This window comes from Bombyx mori, chromosome 17, assembly GCF_030269925.1.
Source record: "Bombyx mori chromosome 17, ASM3026992v2".
Classification (NCBI taxonomy): domain Eukaryota; kingdom Metazoa; phylum Arthropoda; class Insecta; order Lepidoptera; family Bombycidae; genus Bombyx; species Bombyx mori.
Genome location: NC_085123.1, coordinates 10,000,001 through 10,012,362, shown reverse-complemented (window position 1 = coordinate 10,012,362; position 12,362 = coordinate 10,000,001). Strand labels below are relative to the sequence as shown.

At 35.7% G+C, this 12,362-nt stretch overlaps 3 protein-coding genes and 1 long non-coding RNA gene across 4 annotated transcripts in view; 2 read left to right on the top strand and 2 right to left on the bottom strand.

Annotated features, from left to right (window-relative positions):
* Positions 1-384: 384 nt before the first annotated feature.
* LOC101743334 (inward rectifier potassium channel 2) lies at positions 385-2,616 on the top strand. The gene is made up of 2 exons (XM_004932543.5): positions 385-573; positions 690-2,616. The coding sequence occupies exons 1-2, from the start codon at positions 473-475 to the stop codon at positions 1,714-1,716; spliced, it is 1,128 nt and encodes a 375-aa protein (XP_004932600.1). The 5' UTR covers positions 385-472; the 3' UTR covers positions 1,717-2,616.
* Positions 428-3,679, bottom strand: LOC134200457 (uncharacterized). Its single transcript, XR_009975398.1, has 2 exons — positions 3,568-3,679; positions 428-3,149 (listed from the first exon to the last, which is right to left on the bottom strand). It is a non-coding gene; the product is annotated as an uncharacterized LOC134200457 (long non-coding RNA).
* Positions 3,680-5,448: 1,769 nt separating this feature from the next.
* The window catches only part of LOC101738908 (hepatocyte growth factor-regulated tyrosine kinase substrate), an 18,117-nt gene continuing 11,203 nt past the window's right edge, over positions 5,449-12,362 (top strand). The window contains exons 1-7 of the mRNA XM_021352179.3: positions 5,449-5,608; positions 5,847-5,931; positions 7,119-7,222; positions 7,661-7,821; positions 10,259-10,374; positions 10,739-10,859; positions 11,655-11,762. Of these exons, the coding sequence (XP_021207854.1) occupies positions 5,575-5,608; positions 5,847-5,931; positions 7,119-7,222; positions 7,661-7,821; positions 10,259-10,374; positions 10,739-10,859; positions 11,655-11,762 (729 nt within the window). The 5' untranslated portion in view covers positions 5,449-5,574. The remainder of the gene's footprint in view (positions 5,609-5,846; positions 5,932-7,118; positions 7,223-7,660; positions 7,822-10,258; positions 10,375-10,738; positions 10,860-11,654; positions 11,763-12,362) is intronic.
* LOC101738634 (U6 snRNA-associated Sm-like protein LSm5) lies at positions 11,864-12,342 on the bottom strand. The gene has a single exon (XM_004932421.5). It carries the CDS (start codon positions 12,197-12,199, stop codon positions 11,912-11,914), a length of 288 nt encoding a protein of 95 aa, XP_004932478.1. The 5' UTR covers positions 12,200-12,342; the 3' UTR covers positions 11,864-11,911.

The window sequence follows — 12,362 nt, the reverse complement described above, 5'->3', positions numbered from 1 at the left end:
TCAGGGAGTATTTGGATTTTATCAAATCTTATAAAATGATTGCCACCGCTGCTTATTAAATATATAATTTGTCAAACTTACACAACAACCGAGTACCTTTGGAATAAATTACCGGTTATTATACAGAATTGTCTTTTCCGTAATCAATTCCGTAACATCAATCTGATGAAATATCGAGAGAGAGATTAAGCCGTAAAAGTAGTTTTTATTATTTTATTTATGTGCTAATGAAATTTAATACCATTCTATTGATGCCGAATTCTGAAATCATACTCATAAAAACCCAAGTGTTTATTTGAAGACTAAATTACTTTAAATTTGTCAATGTTCTTATTCAAATAAAGTGATTAAATCAGTATCTCTCGTAGATTTCATTACGGAAGCTACGCCTTCTCAGTTGCAGTTGACATTGGTTAATAAACTCACGTTTAGTTATTATAAAATTGTTTATTGCAAAAATTTGTTGCTCAAAATGCGTTACGACGAAAATGTGAATCTCGTCACAAAAATTGACGACGGCGACGTAGAAAAATCGACAGTTAATAGTTCCAACAAAAGAACGCATTTACACAAGTAAGTTAGATAGCAAAGTTTTAAAGAACTTAAAAAAAGTCAAATATGGAATTATTACAAATTATTTTATAAAAAAATAACTATATCTTTAATAAATAAAAAATACTATTTTTCAGATGCTGCCAAAGAAATTCGACTCACAGGAAAGTATTAAAGCGAGTGATTTTTAAATCGGGTCACGTGAACCTAGAGAAATCAAAGAAATCCAAATATCATGTGATTCCAGATGTAGTGACTGCTTTTATAGATGCGCGTTGGAGGTGGACCTTGGTGTACTGCATTCTCACTTATGTTTTTATATGGCTCTTCTTCACAATGGTGTGGTGGGTTATCTTGTATTCGCACGGGGATTTAACAGAGAACCACATGCCTCACGCAAATATCTCTACAGAATGGAAGCCATGCGTAAGCGAAATTTATGGGTTTACTTCGATTTTCCTCTTCAGCATAGAAATTCACACGACCATCGGCTACGGAAGCAGGACTATTACTCTAGAATGTCCATCAGCGTGGCTAGCTATGTGCCTTGAAAGCATTATTGGAACAATAACCCAGTCGTTCATAGTGGGTATCGTATTTGCGAAATTAACAAGACCGAAAAGTCGAGCGAAAACTCTAATATTCTCTAAGCATGCCATTATCAATCAGAGAGATTGCGACTTGTGCTTGATATTCCGCGTTGGGAATACAAGAAAATCTAGGATCATTGACATTAGAGTCCACGCCTACCTTATACGATGCGTCAACTCCGGCGATTTATTGAATGAACAATTATTATTAAAACTGAGCTTATCAGTTAATTCAGCTGAAAATGTGCCCTTTATATTTCCTATTTCTGTTGTGCATGTCATCGATGAAAATAGTCCGTTTTTCACGTTATCGGCTAATGACATCTTGAAATCGAGGCTTGAAGTAGTTGTAGTTTTTGAAGGTGTTATAGAATCCACAGGTCAGCCAGTGCAAGCTAAATCGAGTTACATTGCAAGGGAAATCTTGTGGGGACATCGGTTTGTTCAAGTCATTGATTATCACAGAGAGAGGCAAGGTTACGTTGTCAACTTTTCGAAATTTGATGAGACCATTCGCATCAATTCACCGTTATGTTCAGCCCAGATCCTTCGACTATTTTATAACAACTTTTAAATTTAGAGACGAATAATACATGTCTGTGTTCAATTCGCTACCTTGCCTTCCGAAGATGTGGATGTATTACGACAATTAGTTTTCTAAGTTCCATTGTGTCTCTGTACATGGTCTGCATCGCTGACATTCGTATCTGAAGCGATGACACAAGTAGCTTTAACGCCGTTAGCTGAGTGGTACAGCTTTGTAAATCCGTATCAAGTCTTGATAAAATTTTACTATTTGCGTCAAACTGGCCTTTAAGGTATTTTCCCACGATTGTGCACATTACACTGTTTGAAGTAATATACTATTAAATACAGGATTGTTGGTAGCACTCTTATTTAACCCGTTTACTTAGGCATACTGGCGTGATTTTAGTTTTCACTTATTAAAATACGTTCATACGTATCTAAATTTAGATAGTGAACATAGTTATGATGCGTCATAAAGAGGACAGATAAGAATATCTACTGATATTATACTACACGAAGGTTAGCTACGAACGGTGATTATATTTTTGTTCATCAGAATGAAACTGACTTTTTTAAGTCAACCCAAGAATCAAGAAAAAAAAACATTTAAGTATTATATATAGTTGCTGTGCTACTTATAGATAGTTTTTTTTATGATTGAATTATCACTGGTGGCCCGAAGGCCTTTCCAGTTTCACTAGGCCAGATGAGCGAGCAAAGGCTCAGCCAGGAGCAGTGGGATTTGCTAACAGCTACCCGAGAGCCTCCAAAGGAGACCTAACAGCAGCTGCTTGGCGAATGAATCTACTACCGGATCGGAATCGCGACCCACTGAGAAGATCCGGCGAGAAACTCAACGTTGAACTCTGTCGAGTTCTACGAGTAGGGGAAAGTGGGGGATATACGAACACCTAAGGGAAAACTTAAATAAAACAATGGAATTTAATCACAGATTTTTTATTTTTTATTTATTATAAAGTTTACTTATCTGTCTAACTTATTCACTAATCATCATTTATATTTTTTTAATAAACTGCAACAATATGAAAGAAAAACAAAACCCTTAGTGTTCGGCTTTGCCCGACATCAGTCGGGTAAATACGAACACCAAGTGGGTTGATTACGAACCAACATTATTAACGACATAGATCACATTTAAAACCCAACGATGTTGACTGTCCGTCAGTACAACTCTCGTGAGCCCATTTTTTGCACACATAGCACACAATTTAGTCTTCAACGGGAGGATCAATATATTTATCTCTACAAAAAATACAAAAGTAGTCTATTTTCTTTTTCGCCTTGTTCTTTTTTTTTCGTATTTTGACTAGAGTCACTAGTCTTTTTTTATATTGTTCAAATTCTTTAATAATACTTCTTGTTTGAAGGTGTTCTCTCATTATATTTCAGTCTTTTTATTTGGGTTCCTTTTTTGCCATCTTTCCGTTTTCTTCTTGATTTCTTACGTTTCCTGATCGTCTGTAAATAAAGGTTTTCATCCAACCATGGCTGTATTAACACTTCTTTCATTAAATGGTCAAAATTAGTGGTTTTTGGAACATTATATGTTTCTGCTGCTTTACGCAGGGAGAGTTTTTGGTTTTAACATCGTCTATAGCCTTTTTGAGATCTTCTAAACTACACTTCAGTTCGGTCTTTCTTTTGTAAGTACAATAATATTTAAAAAAAAGTTGAACGGAGTACTACAAACGGTTACCAGGGTCCCTAAGCCTGCTCCTAGTGTTAGAGCTAAAGGCGTTTGTTGCAAAGGTTATTGGATCAGATAGATCCGCAAGGACGTGTCTAGGGCGTCGACGGTGACTGACTCCTGCGTGATCGGGGTGTAGTCAGCGGCGGCAACGATAAGGCGATCATTATAACGATAAAGGTAGTATACTTTCATGTGAATCTTCGGTAGATACCCGTAGAATAGAATAGATACGGTGCAAAAACACTAAAAAGCAATTTCTCTGGAAATTCCTTCGGCTTTGGTAGAGTTAACATTGTTATTTGTATTTTGACATTCAACAAGTGTGTCATACTGACATCTAAGTTGAAATAAATGATTTTGAATTTGAATTTGAATTTGAATTTGCTAAAGTTTCTTATTCTACGAAATTCTTCGCGATATGTACACAATTTAATAGTGCCATTTATATTAGGTACAAGGGATGCAATGTATTGCCCAATATAATATCTATCGCACGACGTTTTTTTTTGACACGTTTTTTTGTAATACTAAAGACTAAATTTTTTCCTGTAAAATAAATAATGTTAATTAAAAAATTTACTAAATTAATTTTAATACTTTTAGCGTCATCTTATCGTGATAGATGGTATTATAAAGTTTCAGTATATTGTAACAGGTGTCGCCAGTAACGGCCAAATCAAATGAAAAAAGAAATAACATGAGTTATTGTCCAATTATTTTTCTTTTTTTTTGGGTATGCCAATCAAGTTTTTCCAATGCTACTGTAATCGTCAAGTTCGTTTATTTTTCAACTATAACTGTTTACATAGAACACACTTGTTATAAAAAATAATAGAATGAAATTAAATTATTTTTTATTGGAAACTGTAATTATATTAACATCAGAATTATGAAATAAAGTCCCACTAAAATGGTAAGAACTTACTCAGACTTCAGTCAACTTTTGCAAGAGCAGGAGTAGCCCCATCTAGCGCTTATGTTTCATTTCATTAATCAGCCACCAGCATTACACTTTACTCCTAAAGTAATACAATGAACAAAATAAAATAATTTACACTACTAGGCGCCAGACCTTTTGCATTCCTGCCACAAAGTCATATAGTAAGTTACATGTATTTAAAAAAGTAGATTTATTTCCAATTTATCTTTTTGGGTTTGGAAAAGTTAATTGTCCATGCTGAGTGTTGTGTGATTAATCTGTGCACGATGTAGCCTTCAGTGTGTACCGGACTTTTTGGCGGGAATGCGAGGAGTGAAGTTGTGTGATTTTTTTTATTTTGTCTATTTAGTGTTTCTTCAGGTTTAAATGTGTAATAATGGTGGTTTATTAACTGTTTAATATCTGTGAAAGTGCACAAATGTGGGAAAATGAAACAAAGCCGCTGGACGTAACTTCTCGGGATCCTCCAAAAAGTCCACTAAAAAAATCTTAGTAAATGACTACCATTTTACTGAGATTATATTTCATCCCATATCATTTCAATTCATTTCATCCCAGTTGATTAATGTCTCAAATTAATCATTTTCATTTCATTTCACTCCATTATATCATTTTTTATAAAAATATGGATATAAATTAAAATAAGACATGACTTAAAGGTCATAAAATCCCTTTTAAAAAAACCGGAGTGTACCGGACTTTTTGGCGGGAACGCGAGGAGTGATGTTGTGTGATTTTTTTATTTTTTGTATTTAGTGTTTCTACAGTTAATAAACCACCGTTATGACACATTTAAAGGTTTAAATGTGTCATAACGGTGGCTTATTAGCTGTTTAGTATCTATGAAAGTGCACAAATGGGGGCAAATGAAACACAGCCGCTGAAAATCTCGGGATCCTTTAAAAAGTCCACTGAAAAAGTCTCAATAAATGACCACCATTTTACTGAGATTAAATTTCATACTATATCATCTCATCTCATTTCATTTCATTTCACTTCATATTATAATTTTTCATAAAAATAAGAATTTAAATTAAAATAAGACTTGACCTAAATGTCTTAGTTACCAGGACGTAAAATCCCTTACAAAAATCAGTGTGTATACCTGCCTAAAAAACAATAAAATTGACAAAATTGTACTGTCATCTATGGCTAGTGTCATGTCATATCAGTATCTACTGAAATAATTTTTGTTCATGTTATAAATGTTAATGTTGATTTTCTAAAATACTAGTTACAATCTAATTGAAAAAATGTTTCGTGCAAATAATTTTGATAAATTGCTAGGTATGTAAATTTCATAATGTAGATCAATCATTACGTCAAAAAAAAATTGTTTTTCAATAGAATACTTTTACTGATTAACATAACATTGCTTTTCTCAAACATTTGTTTCGAGAACACATTTAAACAATAGAACAACTTTTACGTAACGGCTTAGGGTCATTAATAATTAATGACGAAAGTAATTATCAGTAGCTAAATTACAGCTACTAACAAAATTATATATTTTTTTCTTTTTTAGATAAAGCTACCAGTAATCTACGCCTAGACCCTGATTGGCCGACGATATTACAAATTTGTGATTTGATCAGACAAAATGATTGCACGTAAGTAAAAAACTGACAATTTCTTGTTAAGTTTTTTTTTCTTCAATCTAACAGTAACTTTCTCTAACAAACAGTTATGTTTCTGAAAAACTAACTGACAAAAATATTATGCAGTATAGATCTATAGGTTTGTAAAAACTTTAAAAAAATCAATATTGTATGATAGAAATATAGATCATACAATAGTGAACGAGCAACAGCTCAAGAGTACAAAGAGCCTAAAATTACAAAGGTACATGTATAATATACCAGAGATACACCATACTATACTTATAATATACCATAAAAATCAGATTTAAATAGATACTTATATAAATTTAACTAAATAGATATATATATATAGAAATTGACATAACATTGACATTGACAACAATATGAGCTTTGATCGTCTTTCCTGAACCAAATTTATGAGTTGCTTGTCTCGAGTGCCTCCCTCATAATCCATATATGAAATTATCAGAAACATACAACTAGAGAGAGAACAATGAATTTGGTATACAAGCAGGTTGCCAGTCGTATAATACAGAATTCATATTGTCAGTCAATAATCATCTGACAATTTTTAAGATATCCCGGGATCTTGAATGACTAAACCAGCTATAATCAGCATTACTTTAGAGAGCAAAGAAACAAGTAAAGCAATTATAGGTGCAGTGTGGAATGGGCTCACATTCTGTGATTGCCACCCATCCATATTACCCACTTTTGAGAACTTTTGTATATTTGAGGACTGTTTCCTATAGTGGAGCTTAGTGTGAGTGTTCTACAGTGTAGTTCATTTCTACATTGTGCAGTCATTTTTCTGCTTTTGTACAATAGGATAACAATATTCTGATGCAACTAAGAATTTGATGTTTCAAGGTTTAAAATGGAATTTACATTCAGATCTGTAAATTCAAGCGACCTTATTTGCCTTTCTAAGCTAACAAAAATATTCAATGACGTTATAAATATTTGCTCACAAATAATGTTCAAGCTAAATGCATATTTGTTTTAAATCATATATCATTGTTATCATCATTTAGAAAACAGTTTAAAGACTAAATATGAATGCCCATGATACGTAATCAAATTATAATGTAATTTGTATGAGTAAACATTTATCTGCTCAAATAATATAGGGAGATAATAAGTTTGTATTTTTTTTTAAATGTGATTTAATGTTGGTAAATTTGTTTTGTTCTCAGACCAAAATATGCAGTTGCAGCAGTCAAAAAGAAATTATACTCTCAGAATCCTCATCAAGCTATGTTTGCTTTACTTACATTAGAAAGCATTGTAAAAAATTGTGGTATGTTTTTTTAATAAGTTGTAACAAGCAGAGACTATCATTTCATTACACATCCAGCAAAACTGCATAGTCATATTTTATGATTAAATTAAATGTTAGTATAAAATATTACAGAGGTATTATGAACTAAAGAGAAATTATTTACAATACAAGGTATAAGGGATCATCAATAGTAATACAAATTGAATATACTAAAACTGAAAAGCTGTAGTAAGCTGTGCTTTTACTATTACTGCATCTTCATGCCTGTTGCACTTAACATCTTACCTGCCTTTAACCAGTTTGCCTTCATAGAAATAAAAAACAAAACTTCTATTAACAAGAATTTATTAATTGACTCAAAGTAATATGTATGCCCTGCAATCAACCAAAATCAGCTTGACCCATTTAACCAACCAATTCCATTTCCGAATGTACAACATTAGATATTTCATATAGGTTCTGGAATACACGACGAAGTGACATCAAAAGCATTCTGCGAAATGTTACGTGATCTGGTGAAAACGACCCAGCATGAGAATCTTCGTAGCAAAATCTTGGAACTCATACAGGCGTGGGCTTTTGCATTTCGAAATTCTCCTAAATATCGAGCAGTTCAGGTACGTGGTTTCATGGATATGTATTGTTGAAAATTTGTTTTCTGAAGTAATGTATGTGTAGAGGTGTACATTCATATCAGTGTGAATGCACCACCCACCCTGCGATATAAGAGCGAAAGCTCGACTGTGATATATGACGGCTATTCTACCCTAAAATCCACCACCAGTAAACGAGGTCTGTACTCGAGTCGTGGTCGAGGCGATTGGCCTACGCCACATGGGGACTACACGTGGGACCGTCGAGGCGGTTTACCCGGTCTTTGATGACTAGGTGAATTGTGTTGGAGGACGCCTCACCTTTCTTCTGGTGCAGGTGCAGACCGGGCACGGATGCTTCTGGAAGTACCTGCACCGGTGTCACCATTGTGGACGCAACCTGCATACGGCGGAGCATACGCTCGCTGTCTGTCCCGCTTGGGAGACGCAGCGTTGTGTCCTGGTCGCGTAGATAGGACTTGACTTGTCGCTGCCTGGCGTCGTGGCGTCGATGCTCGGCGGCGATGAGTCCTGGAAAGCTATGCACGACTTCTGCGAGTGCACCATCTCGCTGAAGGAGGCGGCTGGGCGAGTGAGGCAAATCTCTCCTCACTACGCTAAAATCCGCCGCCGCTAAGCAGGGGTCGTATCCATGATACGGCGGAGCATACGCTCGCTGTCTGTCCCGCTTGGGAGACGCAGCGTTGTGTCCTGGTCGCATAGATTGGACTTGACTTGTCGCTGCCTGGCGTCGTGGCGTCGATGCTCGGCGGCGATGAGTCCTGGAAAGCTATGCACGACTTCTGCGAGTGCACCATCTCGCTGAAGGAGGCGGCTGGGCGAGTGAGGCAAAGCTCTCCTCACTACGCTAAAATCCGCCGCCGCTAAGCAGGGGTCGTATCCATGATACGGCGGAGCATACGCTCGCTGTCTGTCCCGCTTGGGAGACGCAGCGTTGTGTCCTGGTCGCATAGATTGGACTTGACTTGTCGCTGCCTGGCGTCGTGGCGTCGATGCTCGGCGGCGATGAGTCCTGGAAAGCTATGCACGACTTCTGCGAGTGCACCATCTCGCTGAAGGAGGCGGCTGGGCGAGTGAGGCAAAGCTCTCCTCACTACGCTAAAATCCGCCGCCGCTAAGCAGGGGTCGTATCCATGACCCAGCCCCCTAAGAGCTCCGTTTTGTGCGGGGCGGGACCCAGACGTGGGGCGGCGTGAGTAATGGTAGACCGCGTTCCCCCGACCGCTCCGGGGGAAGGTGTAGCGCGGCGCCATCAAGGCGGGTTCTCGGCCTACTGACCGAGGGAACCAGTGGTCGTGTCGCCGGCGGCCGCTGGTCCGGCGTCTGTGGGACGGCGGGATGGATGTAATATGCTCTGCGTCAACCCTGTCCCGCCGTCTCAATTGCCCCGACTGGGCTCCGGCCCGGTCCGGGGTAGGGCACCGGCTGTGAGCGTCAGGAGTAAACGACGCATGGCAATCGCATAGCAATCGCAATTTATGTGTATAATAATTAGAGAATGCTACTGATCATTTCTCAGTGAATTCTGTGGTCCCATTTTACGACCTTACGGTAAGAAAGGGTATGGTGCTTATACTAGATGACATCACCCTGTTTTCGTTAATAAGTATCTACTTTAATGCATGTCAGTAATATCCTTTACATTTTCGACGATCCCGAAACTTTATTTATCACATTTAACCAAATTCTGAGAAAGAACATACTTTAGACTTTCTCATTCTTAAGAAATGTAGCCCGTCAGTTTTGTTTATGGATAACACAATGTTAAACCATACCGTGTGGTGTACAGAAATGTGGTCAAAGTACGATTCTCAGATCAGAAAAGTGCGCCGTACATGTTACAGCCATCGCGAGAGACAGTTCATTGTACTTTCGATACCTATTGTTACGTGTGCGTCACGTTGGCGGTATTGATCACAACACTGTAGTTCTTTAATTTAATTAACGTTATCCCTCTATTCGTCACTTGTCTCCTATAAAATTGAATAAGTATTCAGAATGTAAGTGATCATTCCATCTCAAACTTCACTACATGAGTAAACGCTAACGCCTACACTCATTGAGCCGTTCATTTAATAATCAGGCCCATGGTAATTTATTGTTATTACTCTGTTTACATTGCAAAATCCATATCAATGTTCGATATAATGCTTCAATTTATTTAACAGAGTTTCATATTCTAAATTATAGTAATGAACAAATTACGAATTTAAACTGCTATTTTAGTAGAATAATACACCTAAGCCACACAGCCTTCATTTTTACCTGTTTGTCGTGCCTTATCATTATCAGAATGAGTCATAGAAACAAAGTAACTAGATGGTAAAAATTCAACACAAATAGTCTTTGTTGAGCAAAAAAATGCTACTGTAAACTGTAATTTTCAGAGATTGAAATTACCTCAAAAAATTATGTTATTTTAAATATTCTTTGCAAACAGGATACAGTGAATATATTAAAGGCTGAAGGTTACAAATTTCCTGCATTGAAGGAATCAGATGCAATGTTCTCTGCTGATACAGCACCGGAATGGGCTGATGGAGAAGTTTGTCACAGGTTTGCAATTCTCATAACTTTTAGTGCTTTTTCGTTACCAATTCCAGGCCATCCATTTAGAATATTATTTTTACATACATAAATATGCACAGAGCACATTAATACTGATGTTTGAAACAGTTTATATTATGACAAAAGGATGTAAACAAATAAGGCAACTTTCAATGAGTTTCAGGATCAGGATGACAATTTTTCATTAATTTTGAAAAAACAAAGTTTTTACTAACATTAAATTTTGCGAAATTTCCTATATGGGAAGTTATACAAATCTCTACATAAATATCATATATTGTTGTGATTCTAAATTAATTTAAAAGGCAGACTGCTAATGTAAGAAAAGATTTCAATATACTTTTTGTAACAGATGCCGTATTGCTTTCTCATTGATGGTACGTCGCCATCACTGTCGAGCATGTGGTCAGGTGTTTTGTCAACAATGCAGCTCTAAAACATCAACTCTACCTAAATTCGGAATTGAGAAAGAGGTAGGTACAATTATCAATATTCTAGCTATAAATTACTAATAGTATAATGTACTTAACTTGTATCGTGATTGTTAGTAAATATTTATTTATTATTTATTTATTTATTTATTTATCTGTAACTGCAATATAAATTACCTACATTTACTGGTTTAAAACCATTCAAAACCTGATCCTACAGTAGCAGTCTCCCTGACAGAGGTTGTGCATTGACCATAGACTTGTTAGGAGCAGCAAAGAAAAACAGTCTGTGATAACCTCAGGCTGTAAGAAATGTCATGCTCTGGTTCACAGAATTGGAGCGCTCTACCACCGCACTCTTCATGATTTATTGCAAATTGACTAATAATGATAGTTATTGATGATTTATATTACAAATACGTCATCATCATCAATTAATATCTATTCTAACTTTTTATGAATCAATAGACCATAACATCTAAATTCTTTACTGCCATTGTGGAGTAACACAAACGAAAAATTAATTGATGATTTAATTTTATGAAATAAATGTAGATATAACATTTCTTTATAAAAAAAAACAGCTAGTTTAATATGACAACATTAAAAAGAAAAATATCAAAAATTTCCCCATATATCCATACTTTTAATAATTTACAATGTAAAACTTTTCAACAATCATGGCTAATAAATTTTGTGTGAAAGTATTGTTTTTTTGTGGTTATTTTAGTCTACACAATGTCTAATTTTTAGTAATGTTATCCGTCGTCAATGGCATACTTAGTCTAAAATTATTTTCGAAATTGAATCATTAGAAACTACTATTTATACTAACAGGTTAGAGTATGTGATGCCTGCTTTGATAAAGTGAGTCGCCCTCCAACTTCAACCGCTAAACTTGAAATCACTGACACATCAAATGATTATGGACCTACACAACCACAAGTAAGTGAATCACTTCATTTAAAGTTACTTTTTTGTGACTGTAACTTAATAATACAAAGATTGACCTCTCAATGTCAGGATTATGTTGATCAAAACACAGATTGCAGGTTTAAATGTTGTTTTATTTAGAAAATCATCACATAAAATCACTATCCATCGTATGATTCTCCAGGCATTTCACCACCGGGCACCAACATCGCTATGTTATTGCCATTTAATAGAATTTGATCCAACTTAGTTATTTTTCGTCCTTCTGGTGTCGATTCGTATTCGGTAACATCGTCTAGTAACATGTTTACAAAATCATCGAATCCTTGTAGAGTTCCAACCATTTCTTTGTCGTTTTTCATTATGATATGAATGCGGGAACCAATGCATTTGTCAACAAGTTCCAGAGGCAGTAACGTGTTTGGATTCGGTAATGAACTTTGCGTCATTTTTTTTCTGCGTACGAAGATTTCGTGGAATTTATTTACTGTAATGACAATCAACTTGTAGATTATTTAATTTCATAAAGCATAGTACTTAAAAACAACTTTTAATTTGTATTTTGGAATTACTACTCATAGTATGGAATCATGAAATGACATGTGACATATA